The 16,894-nt window shown below is 43.6% G+C and overlaps 2 protein-coding genes and 1 long non-coding RNA gene across 3 annotated transcripts; 2 read left to right on the top strand and 1 right to left on the bottom strand.

Annotated features, from left to right (window-relative positions):
- Positions 1–1,329: 1,329 nt before the first annotated feature.
- LOC310700943 (uncharacterized protein) lies at positions 1,330–13,541 on the top strand (the record flags this gene model as incomplete). The annotated part of the gene is made up of 3 exons (XM_083490900.1): positions 1,330–1,589; positions 10,381–11,524; positions 13,414–13,541. Exons 2-3 carry the CDS (start codon positions 10,471–10,473, stop codon positions 13,539–13,541), a joined length of 1,182 nt encoding a protein of 393 aa, XP_083347026.1. The 5' UTR covers positions 1,330–1,589; positions 10,381–10,470.
- Positions 3,150–7,586, bottom strand: LOC310700345. The gene is made up of 2 exons (XR_014522574.1): positions 4,911–7,586; positions 3,150–4,444 (listed from the first exon to the last, which is right to left on the bottom strand). It is a non-coding gene; the product is annotated as an uncharacterized lncRNA (long non-coding RNA).
- LOC310701822 (uncharacterized protein) lies at positions 11,913–16,599 on the top strand. Its single transcript, XM_083493245.1, has 2 exons — positions 11,913–11,933; positions 14,804–16,599. Exon 2 carries the CDS (start codon positions 14,863–14,865, stop codon positions 15,844–15,846), a length of 984 nt encoding a protein of 327 aa, XP_083349371.1. The 5' UTR covers positions 11,913–11,933; positions 14,804–14,862; the 3' UTR covers positions 15,847–16,599.
- Positions 16,600–16,894: the final 295 nt, after the last annotated feature.

The following is a 16,894-nucleotide window of genomic DNA, read 5'->3' as shown; positions in this document are numbered from 1 at the left end:
TCCCTTGTGTGGCGAGTTCCCGCCTCCCACCAGTGTCGGGGGCGTGAGCCTGCAACACCACCTCCTCCCAAGGTCGGAAGTGGCTTTGCATGGCGAGTTCCCGCCTCCCACCAGTGGTAAATAACAACACAAGACACCATAATTAAGGTTAATGGGCTAAAATTGGTCACAACTTTATTGGTTACAGGTAAGAGCGGTATTGGATTAGGCACTGGTCCTATCCGTCTATCCGGCTTCAGCCTGATGGTTTGAAGACCGGCAAGGGTTAAAACCAGCAGGCAGTGTGCCATCTGGGCATAACCCGGTCTCCCTCCACTCCCCCTACCCTTAACCACTGTGATGGGGGACCCTGCTATTCTTCCCAGCTCCTCTCCTTCCAGACACATCTCCACTCCCTCAATAATAACAGAGAACAACCAAATACACACAAATGTAAAACAGTTAAAACCATTGGAGCAGCAGGCCTATCTCCAGCTGCCTGAGCCCAAATAACCCTCCCAAAACCTAGACATTTCCTTTAAAAAGAAAAAGTCTGCCCAGGTGGGCATGTTGCGCCCCCAAAGAGGACATGTCCAGGTTTCCCCAGACATATGGCAACTCTACAGTGTATAAAATTCATTGCTACAAAAGGTTTGATGCACAATAGTACCATCATGTTCAGGACCCCTCAACTTCTGAACACCAGATTCTGGGTCTTCTACGTCCAGTAACTGGTCTTCCTAGAACTATCCGATTGGCCACTGTAGAAAATAGAATGCTGGACTAGCTTGTGGTCAAGCTAACATTACCAGGGTCAAAAAATTTTTTTAAGAAAACCACAAAAGTTGATGTTATTATATTGACAATATGTGAAACCGGGCCACAATTTAAACAAAAACAAAAAACAAGAAAGCTATAGCTCAAAGGGCAGGAGGGGAAAAGAGGGCATTTCTGTCTGTCTCTATGCTGTTTAATTTCTCTTTTCAGATCACGCTTCCTCCCTGTTGCAGTTTGCTTTTCTGTGAACTCCAGTTCCCAGCAAACTTTGCACTTCCCACAGAAACGATTAACAGCCGGCCCCATTTCTCTGAGCAAACACCCAAGAGGGACAGTGAAGGGGCTTGAGATAAAGAAGGAAATTTTGTTAATTCACCACTGCCTGTCTGAAGGGGTGAGCTGGCCAGTTAAGTAGCGCCATCTACATGTCCAATTAGATGGCTGAATGCTGCATCATCCTAAGATGGAGGACAATAGCCCAGGCAACAACAAATTCAAAACAAAACAAAACAAGAAAGCAATAAATCAAAGTGCACAGGGAAAAGAGGATCTCTATCTACCTATCTATCTATCTATCTATCTATCTATCTATCTATCATCTATCCATTGCTCTATCTATCTATCTCTGCTGTCTGAGTTCTCTTTTCAGGTCATGCTTCCTCACTCCAACAGTTTGTTTTTCTGTGAACTCCAATTCCCAGCAGCCTTTGCACTTCCCACATAAACGATCAACACCTGGATCCATTTAGCTGAGCAAAAACCCAAGTTGGACAGTGAAGGGGCTTGAGATGAAGAAGGAAAGTCTGTGAATTCACCAGTGTCTACCAGAACAGGTGAGCTGGAGCCTACCAAGAACTCAAGATAAGACATGCTGGAATTGGGTAGAAATTTCTGAACTGGGGGTCCCCTTTTCCCCCTCTTTCTTCCGCTTTGTGGCATTTGAAATGCAGACTTGATCTCACAAGGGGCTGATGCTCTGGGTCTCAAATGTAAACCTGCCTTAGTCCTAAGAAGACCTGGGTGTGTCAAAGGAGGCTGGCATTCCTCTGAAGGAATGAGAAAGTGACAACAAGGGGCTCTCCAGTTTTGTGGGAGGAGGACAATGGTCAGCAAGGAAGAGTGCAAGAGAGGGAATTCTCCCCGTGGATGGGTAAACTGGGGTGGGGTCAAGAGGGTAGCCTCTTGGCTTTTGCATTAATTAAATATTTCACTAAGGGGCAGTGTCCATGTAGGAGCATGATTGCTTAAGGGAGAGTCCTTGCAGAGCTGCAGCCCAGAGTCAATAACAGAAGAGGAAAGAGGGACAGGGTGTGTTTTGGGGCTTCTTCAGGTAAAGGTTGCTACATTTCAGGAGCAAATATCATCAGAGTCTTAGGCAGAAGGAATGAAGTTCAGCGATAGGCGGGGATCGTGAAAAAAGGTTGGCGTGTTTGTGTGTTGATCATGTGCAATATCCAGACTATTTATATTCCAAATAGCTTTACTTTCAGAAACGTAACTGAGAAGATCATTTATATACAATCTCACGTTTAATCACTCTGTCCCTTGTAGAAAGCACAGATTTCTCCCTATTAACGATTAGGGATCTTCCTTTGTCTGTTTTACTTCAAACTTCAAATCACACGGACACAACACTGCCCTCGGCAGCATCCCTAAGGGGACCTGGGTGAGTCAAAGGATGACAGCCCTTTGGAAGAATGAGAAAGTGAAAACAAGGGATTTCTAATTGTGCAGGAGGAGGAATGTGGGTATCAAGGAAGGGTGCAAGAGAAAGATTTCTTCCCCTGGGAGGTTGAGATGGGGTGGGGTCCGGAAGGCAGCCTCTTGCCATTTGTGTTTTGTGTTATTCACATTTTTCACTAAGAAGGGGGATCTTGCTTAAGACAGAGCTGCAGCCTGGAGTCCACAACAAAAAGGAAAAGAGGGACAGGATGTGTATTAGGGCTTCTGCAGGTGGAGGTTGCAACATTTCCTGGAGCAAAGATTGAAAGAGTCTTAGGGGGAAGGAACGCAGCTCAGTGGTGGCGTGCCTGCCTTGCATTGCAGAAGGTGGCAAGTTCAGTCCCCAGTATCTCCATGGACGGCTTGGGAGAGGCTTCCCATATGAAACCCTGGGAGCTGCTGCCTGTCAGTGTAGACAGTACTGAGCTAAGTGGCCAAAGTTACTATTCTCTTGTGTACATGAGGATCATGAAGGAAAAGATTCATTTCTGAGCTGTTTTCCTAAACCAGTGAGTGTCCAGTGTGCATACGGGGATGCTCCTGTGCTTCTAATCATGGAACTTTGGAGTGTCAGGCATAGCCCTATTGGCTTTAGCCCAAACGTAGCAGAGTTTTCCTGCACAGCAAAGAAGCTAGTTGCGGTGGTAATGACTAGTCAGCTAGACTCAGAATAACTATTTACAGGATTTATTAAAAGGAGAAAATAAAACCAGCAGAGTTTCTGCATACAAATAAAAGCAAAATAAATCCTCTCTTTCTCTCTCTCTCAAAACCATACACAGCACTTCTACTCCTAACACACCTCACATCAAACTGAGCTAGCAATCCCTAGATAAGAGTTGAGTGCTGGTCGTTAACCAATCAGAGTAAGCAGTTTCTAGGTCAAGCAGACCTGGGCTTTCTGCCAAGAGTAAATTGACACTGCCTTGAGTTAATTGTGTGACGCCAGAATCTGCAAGTTTCCCATGAGAATCAGTTAACAGAAACTGAACACCCCCTCACAGATTCTGCTGAACAATTAACATCAAATACACCTATGTAGGAGATCATTTTTCCAGCAAACCTAAACCTTTGCACATTCGCTTGTTCTTTACCTTTGCCAATGGTTTAGTTAATACATCTGCTACATTTTCTTCACTTGATACATAAGTACATGTGATTATATTGTCCTGTACACAGCAACGTACATTTTGGTATTTTACAGAGATATGTTTGGAACGCGATTTGAAACCCTCTGTTTTACTTAAGGTTATACAAGCTTGATTATCAATGTAAACTTGTACTGGTTCTCCACAATTTACATTTAAATCTGCTAACAAATGCTTGAAATAAATCACCTTGTTGCACAATTCACTCAATGCGGCGTACTCTGATTCCGTTGATGACACACTTACAACGTCTTGCTTGCGTGACCGCCAGCTGATTAAAGCTCCACCGACCATTATGACTAGTCCTGTGACAGATTTTCTATCCGGCAAATTTCCCCAGTCACTATCACAGAAGCAACTCAACATTTCATCCTCTGAAGAATTTAATTGTAACATATAGCCAATTGTCTGTTTGAGATACCTCAGAACTTGTTTTACCCCTTTCCAGGCATTTAGTGTGGGTTTTGAGACCAATCTACTTAATATGCCTACTGCATAACTAATATCAGGTCTGGACCACTGTGCTAGATACAATAAACTTCCAATTACAGAGTGATATACATCAGGATGTTCAAATTCAGGACTCTCATCTACATGAAGTGTTTTTATGAAACCTGGATCCATAGGCACCACTGCCCCTTTGCAATCCTGCATCCTGTATGTAGTCAGTAGTTGTTTAACTTTGTTCTGCTGACTAATTAGACAGCTGCCATCTTGGGCCCAGCACACTTCCAACCCTAGATATGTCCTAACCGGGCCTAAGTCTTTCACTTTGAACTTACTGGACAATTGCTTGGCAAACCTTTTAGTTTGTTTATCTGTTTTGCAGGCATACAATACATCATCTACATAAATCAGACAAAACTCTTGATCACTGCCTGTACCACGTACATAAACACAATTGTCAGCTGTACTCTGCTTGAAACCAAATGACACTAAGGCCTCATGGAAACATTTGTTCCAAGATCTTGCAGCCTGTTTGAGACCATATAGAGCTTTGTTTAATTTCAACACTCTATTGGAACCTGTCTCATAACCAGGCGGTTCGGCTAGATACAGGTCTTCTGATATTGATGCATGTAAATATGCAGTCTGGATATCAAAATGGTTTAACAGGAGTTTTCTCTTTGCTCCAAGCGTTAGGATCAGCCTTACACTGTCCCCCTTGGCAGTAGGGGAAAAAATCTCGTCATAATCTTTTCCAGGCCTCTGAGAATATCCTTGAGCCACTAAACGAGCTTTGTATTTGTACTCTCCTGTCACCAGAGGTTTAAGTTTGTACACCCACCTGCAGCCTACAATCTTTGCCCCCTCAGGCGCTGCTACTGGTGTAAAAACCTTGTGCTCATTCAGAGAGGACATCTCTTCCTCCATTGCCTGTTTCCAGCACTCTGCCTCCTCTTTTGGTAACTTTAACACTTCCTGAAAACTCTTGGGCTCTGCAATCACACTAAACACATTTGCAGTATCTGGAGAAAAACGCACCGGAGGCACTCCTTTGTTTTGTCTTTTAGATCTTCTGGGAGAAAATTTTTCTTCTGACCCACTTTCCTCCTCAGAACTACGACCTCTCTTTTGTTGCTTAGCAACTGGTCTTTGGCTAACTTCACTTTCCTGAGAGCTCTTATCTGAACTTTCCTCCCCCTCAGACTCTGACTCCCTGTGTCTACCTTTAGAGTCATGAAGCTCCTGGGAAGGTTCAAACCAAACCTCAGTATTGGCATGTAGTCTCTCCCAGCCACTATGTTCACAAAAACTGGCATTCCTGGAGATCACAATGCCATTTGTCCCTTCAGCAAAGCGGAAACCTTTTCCCAGCTCCTGGTAACCCACAAACACTAACTGTTTGGTCTTAGGATCTCCCTTCTTCCTCATTTGTTTCGGAATTAATACCCAGGCCTTTGATCCAAACACATGCAAATGGTCAATTTTGGGTTTTTTCTGAAACAATTTAAAGTACGGGGTTGTACCTATTGTTTGATGAAAGAGCCTATTTTGGAGATAACACGCGGTGAGCATGCTCTCCCCCCAATAAGACATGGGCAAATCAGCATCTTCAAGCATGGCAAACATCATATCTTGTAAAGATCTGTTTTTTCGCTCTGCAGCGCCATTCTCCTCTGGGGGAAAAACGTTCGTTTTTCTATGCCCAATGCCACGCTTCTGTAACCAATCTCTAAAGGCATTTGACATAAATTCGCCACCTCTGTCCGTCTGAATCCTTTTAAGTTTAGTGGATAGAAATCTTTCCACAGATGCCACCCAGCCTTTAAACTTAGTGAACACATCACCCTTATTCTTCATGGGAAAAACCCAAGAATAACGTGTAGCGTCATCCACAATTGTTAGTGAAAAACGCGATCCACCCCTGCTTACAGCAAATGGACCAATTACGTCCATGTGAACCAGCTGTAGCGGTGACTCACTATCTCTGTCACTTCTGGGGTAAGAGACTCTGTGGGTTTTAACCTTTTTACACACATTACAATCAAGGTACTTGTTACAACTCTTTAAATTACCCCCATCAGCCAATTCAGACATTTTTAGTACACTTTTCCAGCCAGCATGCCCCAATTTCCTATGCAATAAGTGCACACAGTTGTCATGTATAGCTTTGTTGTTCACTGCAGGCTGAGATTTACTGACTACTGCTGCAACTTGAGATCCTGCTTTAAGCCAAAACAAGCCTCCCTCTGACTTAGCAGTGCCTAAAATCTCACCAGCCTTCTTAATCATGCAACTGTCTCCTTCAAAATGCACTTTAAACCCAGCTTTTAGCAAACAATCTACAGACATCAGATTGCTCCTTAATGAAGGCACACACAGTACATTTTGCAGGCATTCACGAAGACAAGGAACAAAAACTGCACCCCCTGAAATCACTTCGGAAGTACTTCCATCTGCTAGAGCCACCTGGCTGCGCTGTGCTGAGTTCTTGGAAACAAACAAGTCATCTGAGTTCACGATGTGGCGAGATGCTCCCAAATCGACCACCCAGACAGCTTGTTTCTCATCAGCAATCTTCACCTCGCCGGTCACCAGCTGAGCCGACTGTTTTCGTTTGAAGAATTTCTTTTTACGCTGCTGCTGCTGCTGATCTCGTCTCTGCTCTTGCACCGGCCACTGAGACTTGACCAACTCCGGTCATTGTCATTTTAGATGCGCTGAGGACCCACATCGGAAACAACGCCTAACAGCAAACGCTGACTCCTCACCGGTACGCTGCTTTTGCTTCACCTCTGGCACGGCATGAGAACTCCTTCCAAACCGCCCGCCTGTAGAAGCCTCTGCAGCCAACGACCTTTCTTGTCTCTTCTGCCATTCTTCAATCAAACGCCCAGTAACGTAACTGACTGATAAATCATGCTCCTGTATGCCTTCTAGAGACAAAACTAAATTATCCCAGCTTTCCGGGAGAGAACTCAAAATAATAGCCACCTTCTCCTGCTGGTCTAACGCACAGTCTTTTTCCTGTAGCGCTGCAAACTTTAACTGTAAACTGTGTAGGTGTTCCTGCATTGTAACCCCAGGCTGTAACATTGCCTTGTACAATGCCTTGTGAATGAACAGCTTGGAAACCGCTGTCCCACGCACATGGAGTTCTTTAAGTGCTTGCCACACACCTCTAGCTGTATTGATTCCCCTCACATACGGCAACTGGGAATCTTCCAGCCCCAAGACAATTGTGGCCCTTGCTCTTTGGTCTTTATCGAGGTCTTCATCATCAGGCTTCGCAGGAAACTTACTCACCACTTGCCAGAGACGATCCCTCTGCAGCACTGCCTGCATGCGTTCCGACCACAGCAAGTAATTGGAGTCATTCAGACGCTCAAAAGCCATCTGAACTGGTTGTGAGGCCATCTTGAGAGCGATGTCCCTGGAACCCGGAACCAGCTACTCACGACCACCGAGAGAGAAAACAGGAACCACAGCACCCAGCACTCACACGCTGCAGCTGTTGTCCTTCTTTTTTTTTTGCATTTAAATTTTTATTAAGGTTTTCCACAAAAAAAACACACTCAACATCTCCGTTTACATATCACATTGTTTGTCTTGTTTGGACCTCCCACAACTTTTCTGGCAATCATTCGTAGTTTAGACCTTATCCACACATTCCTTTATAACAATATTTCCATTATATTTTATATTTTTAATCTTCTTTACCTTCTGGTAATATTCCCTATTATTCACAAAGCTGTTTTAAAACACACTAGCGTTGTACCATCCTCACATATGTTTTCCAAATACTCCGTAAATTTTCCCCAGTCCTTTAGGAATCTATGATCTTTCTGATATCTAATTTTCCCCGTTAATTTGTCCAGTTCTGCATACTCAATTAATTTTGACCTCCATTCTTCCAGGTTCGGGACCTCTTCCTGTTTCCACCTTTGAGCTATCAGTGTCCTTGCTGCGGTGATCGCATATTGAAACAATTTGCAGTCTCCCTTACTTATATCCCTTCTTGTTATCCCCAGCAAGAAGGTTTCTGGTTTCTTACCAAAGCTATATTTTAGCATTTTCTTTAGTTCCTCATATATCTTCTCCCAGAACCCCCTTACTTTTCTGCAGTCCCACCACATATGCATGAATGTGCCTTCCTTCTCCCTGCATCTCCAACACTTGTTACAAGTCTTGTACATTTTTGATAATTTTACTGGTGTCATATACCACCTATAGACCATCTTCATTGTATTCTCTCTTAATGTGACACATGCGGTAAACTTCAAATTTTCATTCCAAATTTTTTGCCAATCGTCCAAATCTATATTATAACCTAGATCTTTAGCCCACTGAATCATAACTCCCTTCACCTCCTCATCCATTGTATGCCATTCCAGCAAGATTTTGTACATTTTAGAGATTATTTTACCGTCGTTGTTTACAATTTCTGTTTGAAATTTTGAGTCTTTTTCTTTATACCCTTTTTCTTTCTCTTCCTTTTTAAACATTTCGTTTACTTGGCGGTAGTGTAGCCAATCATAGACTAATTCTTTTACTTGTTCATATGGTTTAATCTTCCACTTATCCCCTTCCTTCCTCACCAAATCTGCATAAGTGGCCCAGTCACTTCTCATATTAATTTTCTTAACTCCCATAGCCTCTAACGGGGATAACCAATGTGGGACCCCTGTTTCCAATATATTTTTGTATCTGTCCCAAACTTCCAGTAGCGATTTACGAAAGATGTGGTTTTCAAATGAGCTGTATCCTTTCTTCTTTTCTTTCCAGAGATGCGCATGCCATCCAAACCTGGCATTGAATCCTTCCAAATCTAGGAGCTTTGTATTCTTTAATTTAATCCATTCTTTTAGCCAGCAGAGACAAGCCGCTTCGTAATATAGCTTTAGATCCGGCAGGGCAAAGCCTCCCCTTTCTTTTACATCTGTTAGTAGTTTGTATTTAATTCTCGGCTTTTTGCCCTGCCAGATATATCTAGAGATCATTCTCTGCCATTCTTTAAAAATCGCTACTCCTTTTAAGATTGGTAGCATCTGGAAAAGAAACAACATCTTCGGTAGTACTGACATCTTGATCATTGAGATTCTTCCCCAGAAAGACAATTTAAGCCTGTTCCATATTTCCAGATCTTTCTTAATTCCCTTCCACACCGAAACATAGTTATTTTGGTACAGATCAATATTCTTTGGCATAAGCCATATTCCCAAGTATTTCACTTTTTTGGCTATTTCTATTCCCGTTTTTTGTTGCAGGCACTCCATCTCTATTTTTCCCATATTTTTTGCTAAGATTTTGGTTTTCTTCCTGTTAATTATAAAGCCAGCCACCTCTCCAAATTTTTCAATTTCCTCCAGTATCTCTGTTGCAGTTTCCGACGGTTCCTCCGCCATCAAAACTAAATCGTCGGCGAAGGCTTTAACTTTGTATTGATTTTGGCCCACTGTCACCCCCTTTATACTTTCCTTCTTTCTGATTGAATCCAGTAACACCTCTAGGACCATGATGAATAATAGTGGAGACAGTGGGCATCCCTGTCTAGTTCCCTTAGAGATCTTTATCTCTTCCGTGATCACATTATTCACTATTAGCTTCGCTTTTTGCTCCGTATAGATTGCTTTTATCCCATTGAGAAAGTCATTCCCCAGCAGCTGTTGTCCTTCTGTCCGCTGCGTCACCAGCTCACCACGGTCAGGAACCAGCCAGGAACAACAACCTCTGGAACTACTGGAACCAACGCCGTTGATGCTGACACCACCGCAACTCAGGCTGGCAGCACAATGCCCATAACCTCATGGAACTTTGGAGTGTCAGGCATAGCCCTATTGGCTTTAGCCCAAACGTAGCAGAGTTTTCCTGCACAGCAAAGAAGCTAGTTGCGGCGGTAATGACTAGTCAGCTAGACTCAGAATAACTATTTACAGGATTTATTAAAAGGAGAAAATAAAACCAGCAGAGTTTCTGCATACAAATAAAAGCAAAATAAATCCTCTCTTTCTCTCTCTCTCAAAACCATACACAGCACTTCTACTCCTAACACACCTCACATCAAACTGAGCTAGCAATCCCTAGATAAGAGTTGAGTGCTGGTCGTTAACCAATCAGAGTAAGCAGTTTCTAGGTCAAGCAGACCTGGGCTTTCTGCCAAGAGTAAATTGACACTGCCTTGAGTTAATTGTGTGACGCCAGAATCTGCAAGTTTCCCATGAGAATCAATTAACAGAAACTGAACATCTAATTCTCTGTATTTCCTGTTTCTCAAGACGCTTTGTTTCTAACAATCTACTTTCCTAAACAGGCAAAGGGAAAGCGGCAGCCAGTAGATGAAACAGAAGACTCCTGTGGCTAAGAAGAAGGTTGCAAGGAGCCCAGTTGGACCACAGCCAGGATGATGATGTTTGATACTTGCAAGGAGCCAGACCTGTGCATTGTCTATGGGGAACCCATCAGGCCAAAGCCCATCACCCATAAGAGAACGGAGGGTCAGAAGAAAGGCCACCCAGCCCACCCAGTCGAGGAGGAGGAGGAGCATGTACCCCTTTTTCCTGGAGGAAGTTGCAGATCCCCCTGGGAAATCACGGTACAGACAATTCCTGGTGCTGCTAAGGAGCAGGATGTGTGCATTGTAGGTGAGGAAAACATCTGGCAGTACCCCAACACCTGCAAGAGAAAGGTATGTTTGCAGGAAACCCACTCAGTAGAGGGTCCAGTTGATAGCAAAGGAGACTCCAGTGTCCCAAGTAAAACTCCAGCCCGGACCGTTGTTGATGCCACAGCCAGGATGATGATGCTTGATACTTCTAGGGAGCCAGACCTGTGCATTGTCTACGGGGAACCCATCAGGCCAAAGCCCATCGTCCATAAGAGAACTGAGGGTCAGCAGGAAGCCCACCCAGTCGAGGTGGAAGAGGATGTACCCTTTCTTCGTGGAGGAAGTTGCAGATCCCCCTGGGAAATCACGGTGCTGACAGTTCCTGACGCTGCTAAGGAGCAGGACGTCTGCATTGTGGGTGAGGAAAACATCTGGCACAACCCCAACATCTGTGAGAGAAAAGCGTGTTTGCAGAAAACCCTCTCAGTGGAGAGTCCCATTCACAGCAAACTAGACTCCAGGGTCCCCAGTGAACTTCCAGCCCAGACTGTTGTTGATGCTGCTAAGGGACAAGACATCTGCATTGTGTATGACCAAGGTGTCCTACAAAAGCCCACCGTCCATATCAGAATTGGGTTTCCTGAGGAAACACAACCAGGGGAGGATGTAGTTAAGCCTGTTGCTGGCGGAGGAGATTGGAAAGGCCCCAATGAATATACTTTCCAAGCCGTTCTTAATTCCACCAAGGAACAGGACTCCTGCATTGGTTACGAGGAAATGGTTAGTCAGAAGGCCATTTTTCAAGGAAGAGCCCCCTGTGAAGCCGCAGCTCAGAGAGATATGGATACTGGTAAGTAATGGGACTCCTGGGTAATGCATATTGGGGAGGGAAGTCCCAGGCTGAATTCCTTCTGAGCTCCAGGCCTTGACTGTCATAGAACCCACTCTATGTAGGTACTCTTTGCTGGGGGAACAATACTGCTCTTGAGTTGTGTGTGTTTGTGTGTGGCTTGTGCAGAAATTTTAAAAAAGAAATTATATACAGTGGTACCACAGGTTAAGTAGTTAATTTGTTCCAGAGGTCCATTCTTAATCTGAAACTGTTCTTAACCTGAAGCACCACTTTAGCTAATGGGGCCTCCTGCTGCCGCTGCACCGCCACACAGCAATTTCTGATCTCATCCTGAAGCAAACGTCTTAACCCGAGGTACTATTTCTGGGTTAGCAGAGTTTGTAACCTGAAGCGTATACAACTCGAGGTACCACTGTATACATCTCTGATAGCAATTTAACTTTGAGCTCCAACAATTCAGTTTGAAATCTAGATTATTTATTTTCGAAATCTAAATTGCTTTTATCTCCATTAAATATATCATTTACTTGATGATATTGCAACCAACCCCTAAGTACTTCTTCTATTTGATTATATGATTGAAGTTTTAATCCTTTATCGGTTTCCATCCATATCTCACCATAGGTGGCCCACCTTCCCTCAATATTTAATTTTTTAACAGTCAGTGCCCCTACTGGAGATAGCCACCATGGTGTTTTTCGTTCTAACAGATTTTTATATTTGTCCCAAACTTCATAAATTGACTTTCTTATCACGTGATTTAGAAAACCTTTATAAACTTTACTTTGTCATACCAAAGATAAGAATGCCACCCAAATCTGTTATCATAACCTTCCAAGTCTAGTAAATCCGTATTTTCCAATGTTATCCACTCTTTCAACCAACACAGGCAGGATGCCTCGTAATAGAGTTTCATATATGGCATTGAGAATCCACCTCTTTCTTTTTTTATCTATTAAAAGTTTAGATTTTATCCTTGGTTTTTTCCCTTGCCAAATGAACCTCGGTAGTACTTTTTGTCATTCCATAAATTGCCCTGGTCCTTTAATTACCAGAATCATTTGGAATAAAAACAGGATCTTGAGTTTTATATATATGTAAGGCTGCTGGGAGAGCGTTCCGGGCTATCTGCAGCCCCCCCCCCCCCCGATCTCCGAGCGTCCTTCGGAGAGCATAGCTCTGGAAAGGCATTCCCTTCTTCTCCAGGGCGCTCCAGCGACATAAACCAACTTGATTTATGCACGCTAATCTTCTGGCAATGCACAGCAAGAAGAATGAACCATCCGTAGATCTAAACTATGTATTTATTTACACTATATTACACAGACACAGAATCATGACGCTCTCTCTCATTCAGCTCCAAAAGAGAACAGGCAAAAGTGAAAGTACATCACATAATACATATAGATAGGATTATATCCGGTTCTCACGCTTCCTTTCCGACAGACCGTGTGATTTCCACTAATCACAAAATGCAGCCTCGGAAGAGTGAAATTGCTAACAAAGGCTTGTGCAGAAATTTCTCAATTTAACTATGTACTTTTTGATGTTTCATTTGTTGCTCATAGTATTTTGCTGTATATTCTACTCTTAAGAACTAGAAAAGTTTCTGTCAGGTGATGGTGTGGTTGCTCGAGAGCAAACAAGCAAGACTCCAACCTGTCTTTTCCAGGCTTTATTATCTGTACAACCTATCTTACAGTGCAGAGCGTCACAAGTCCATGTCTGCTCAGTCGCTAGCAGAATCTGGGAGTGGGCGGTCCTTATACCTTACCCAGCATAACAGTCATGTGACCCCCATCCTTCTCCTCTCTGTGTGTGTGCAAACCTACTGCACAACGTGGACACTGGCAAAGGGGTACTTGCCTCCCCTCCCCTTTGCTCAGGCTCAGTATTGGGGCTCTTCCTAGCATCTTCTGATCCCTGCGCCCTGCGCCCCTTCCCCACTGGAAGCAGGGCTTCCCTCCTCGCAGAGGAAGAACTGTTTCGCAAGATCTTCGGAGGCTCCCTGTAACACAAATGCTCTTCCACCACTCGCCTCTGAGCTGATGGCAGTTCCCTCACAGTTTCAATGCATCAAGAATCAGAAATCTTGCTCTAACCAGGACCAACAACATAGCTATGCTCCCTAAAGCCAATCTAAACTTGCAACTGGAGACTGATGAAACTTTGGCTCTGTCATAGAACCCACTCTATTTAGGTTCTGCTTGCTGGGAAACAGCAGGACTCTTTGCTGGGGAAACTGTACTGTTCTTGGGTTGTACACAGTGTGTGTGTGTGTGTGTGTGTGTGTATACACACCGTATTTTTCGCTCTATAAGATGTACCAGACCATAAGACACACCTAGTTTTTGGAAGAGGAAAACAAGAGGCAAAAAATTCTGAATCCCAGAAGCCAGGAAAGTAAGTGGGATCACTGTGCAGCCCTGGCTTATGGGGTAGCCACGCACAACCTCTGCCTGAGAGAGGCTGCAAGAAGCCAGGACAGCCAGCGGGATCGCACACACACACACACACACACACACCATATTTTTCACTCTATAGGACGCACCAGACCATAAGATGCACCTAGTTTTTGGAAGAGGAAAACAAGGGGCGGGAATCTGAATCCCAGAAGCCAGGACAGCCAGCGGGATCGCAGCGCTTTTCCTCCTCGGGAAAAGCCCCCAAGAGCCGCACACACGCTCCACACAGCTCTTTAAGGGGAGTGCTGAGCAGAGCCTCCCACCTGCATTCGCTCCATAAGACACACACACACTTCCCCTTACTTTTTAGGAGGGGAAAAGTGCGCCTTATAGAGCGAAAAATACGGTAAGCCTTGTAGACATTTTTTTTCAATTTAGCTGGGTACTTTTTGATTTTTTGTTATTTCTTCACAACTACTTTCCCTATGTTCGTAGTCTGCTACTTTGGCTGCATTGTCTGCTCTTGAGCACTAGAAAAGTTTCAAAGCACCAAGAATTAGAAATCTTGATCTAACCTCATGATGGACAAAGAATATAGCTATGCTTCCTAAAGGCAATGTAAGCTTCCACCTGCAGACTGAGAAAATATTTGCTCTAAAGATTAGGAACTTGCTGGTGAATCTGACGCAATGGCAAAACCAGACTCAGGATATTGAGCAGAGTGGAAAGAAATGTCACCCATGATGGCAACTCATTGCCCGCTTTGGCAGCAATGGCCCCAAAAGTGTAACAAAATACGAAATATATTAGATTGAATCACTCTGTTTCCATCTCTCTATGACATCCATGTTTTCCTTCTCTCTTTATCTAGCAGGTGTTGTGCAGTGGAGACAGAACAGAAGGAAATCTTCGAAAAAAGCACAGGATGAGATGGTGGAGCAGAACCTCCTGAGTCACGATGGACCAAGGAGGGAAAAGAGAAGCCACAGAAAACGGAAGACAGACAAATCCATCGTTCCTCAAAGTAGCTTCTTCACTGAGCAAGGAGAACAACCAGAAAACAGAGATGCTTTGAGATCCAAAAAGGAGAAAACAATTCAAACGGCAGAATCTGGAGAAATAAGCAGTGGGAGCAGAAACAATGGAAACAGCCCCACATGCCCTACAGAGGTGAAGCAGTATGGAAAGAGCTTCAGGAATCAGAAGCAGTTTGCCGCCCATCAGAAGATTCACACAGGACAGAAATCACATAAATGTGCAGACTGTGGAAAGAGCTTCCGCAAGAAATGGAACCTTAAAGTACATAAAAGAACCCACACAGGGGAGAAGCCTTTCAAATGTACAGTGTGCAAGAAAAGCTTTAATGTGAGATCAAACCTTACTGCACATCAAAGAACTCACACGAGGGTGAAGCCGTACAAATGTTCTGTGTGTGGGAAACGTTTCACAAGCAGCTCATACCTTAATGCACATCAAAGAACTCACACAAATAAGAAGCCCTACAAATGTTCTCAGTGTGGGAAACGTTTCGCACACAGCTCATACCTTAAAGTACATAAGAGAACTCACACAGGGGAGAAACCTTTCAAATGTTCAAAGTGTGAGAAAAGTTTCAGTTACAGCTCAAACCTTACTAAACATAAAAGAACTCACACAGGGGAGAAACCTTTCAAATGTTCAGTCTGTAATAAATGTTTTGCTCAGAAGTCAAACCTTACTAGTCATCAGAGCATTCACAAAGGGCAGAGACCCCATGAATGCTCAATATGTGGAAAGAGCTTCACCCGTAAATCGAACCTCAAGAGGCATCAAAAGCACCACACAAGGGAGACGCCCAACCAGGGTTCAAATCTCAGTCAGAGTTTAGATGATGAATCGAGACCTTATGTAGGTGAGAACACACAGCGGATTTAAACCATGTAACTTCAACTATGGTAAGAAGGTCACATCCACACAATACTTTTAAAGCTTCCCCCCCAAGGAAGCCTGGGAACTTCAGTTCTTAAGGGAGCTGGCAATTGTAGGTCTATGAAGTACAAACTACTGTTTCCAGAATTCTTTTAACAAACCATAGAAAAGCTATAAATGTGCTTTAAAGGGGTGGTGCAAATGTGACCTCAGCCTCGGTTTCCATCTTTTGAGCGTCGCAGGAGCCACCCAGAGGCCTGTCCCCACCTGAACCTCCCAATACACACACATAATACATGCTTTGGGCAGGTTCTTGGGTCTTTTAAGTGACTAAAACTCATTGCCTCAACTGGCTTGTTGTTTATTGTTTGTGTGGATTCCATGTGATAGTTGAAAAGTTTTTTTACATATAATAAAGTGCCTTCATTTTAATAAGTTATGCTATGAAAATTGCTCTTGGGAGAATCTAGAGAAAACTCAGCTCTTTCCTTGGCCAGAGCAAAGTCAACCAGCACCTTTCTCTCTTGACACTGGGAATTTCTCCCCAATAAATTCATCCGGCTGAAGTAACCATGTTGGGGATAATTTACGTGATTCTTTTGAAACCAAAGAGAAGGATTGACCCAAGGAAGGAAGGGAAGTTTGAAAGGCTTCAGAGGCTTCTCCGTTGGAAATGTAAAATTGGCACAGTAGCTGCTTCTGCTTTTTAGATTTGTTTTGAGACTACCAATCCTGAATAATAAAGTTGTATAAATATTACAGTTTGTACTCTTCTGTTTTCTCTGGCTCCTCACAACAAAAATGGATGCAGCTTTCCAATTTAGGTTGCGGTTTCCAGCACACTTAGCGCACATTCACAACATAATAATTATAAATAATAATAATAATAATAATAATAATTTATTCTTTATACCCCACCCATATTGCTGGGTTTCCCATACAGTGAAAGCAATGTGATACTGCTTTAAACAGTCATGGCTTCCCCCAAGGAATTCTGGGAGCTGAAGGCTGTTAAGAGTGCTGAGATGGGTTAGGGGAGACCTGCTATTCTCCT

The sequence above is a fragment of the Podarcis liolepis genome (assembly GCF_965112155.1).
Source record: "Podarcis liolepis genome assembly, chromosome: 2".
Classification (NCBI taxonomy): domain Eukaryota; kingdom Metazoa; phylum Chordata; class Lepidosauria; order Squamata; family Lacertidae; genus Podarcis; species Podarcis liolepis.
The sequence above is the reverse complement of the archived record's forward strand: the minus strand, read 5'-3'. Positions and strand labels throughout refer to the sequence as shown.

What these genes read in the sequence shown, in the direction of transcription:
- LOC310701822 (XM_083493245.1), top strand. Translation starts at nt 14,863, where the DNA reads ATGGTGGAGCAGAACCTCCTGAGTCACGATGGACCAAGGAGGGAAAAG.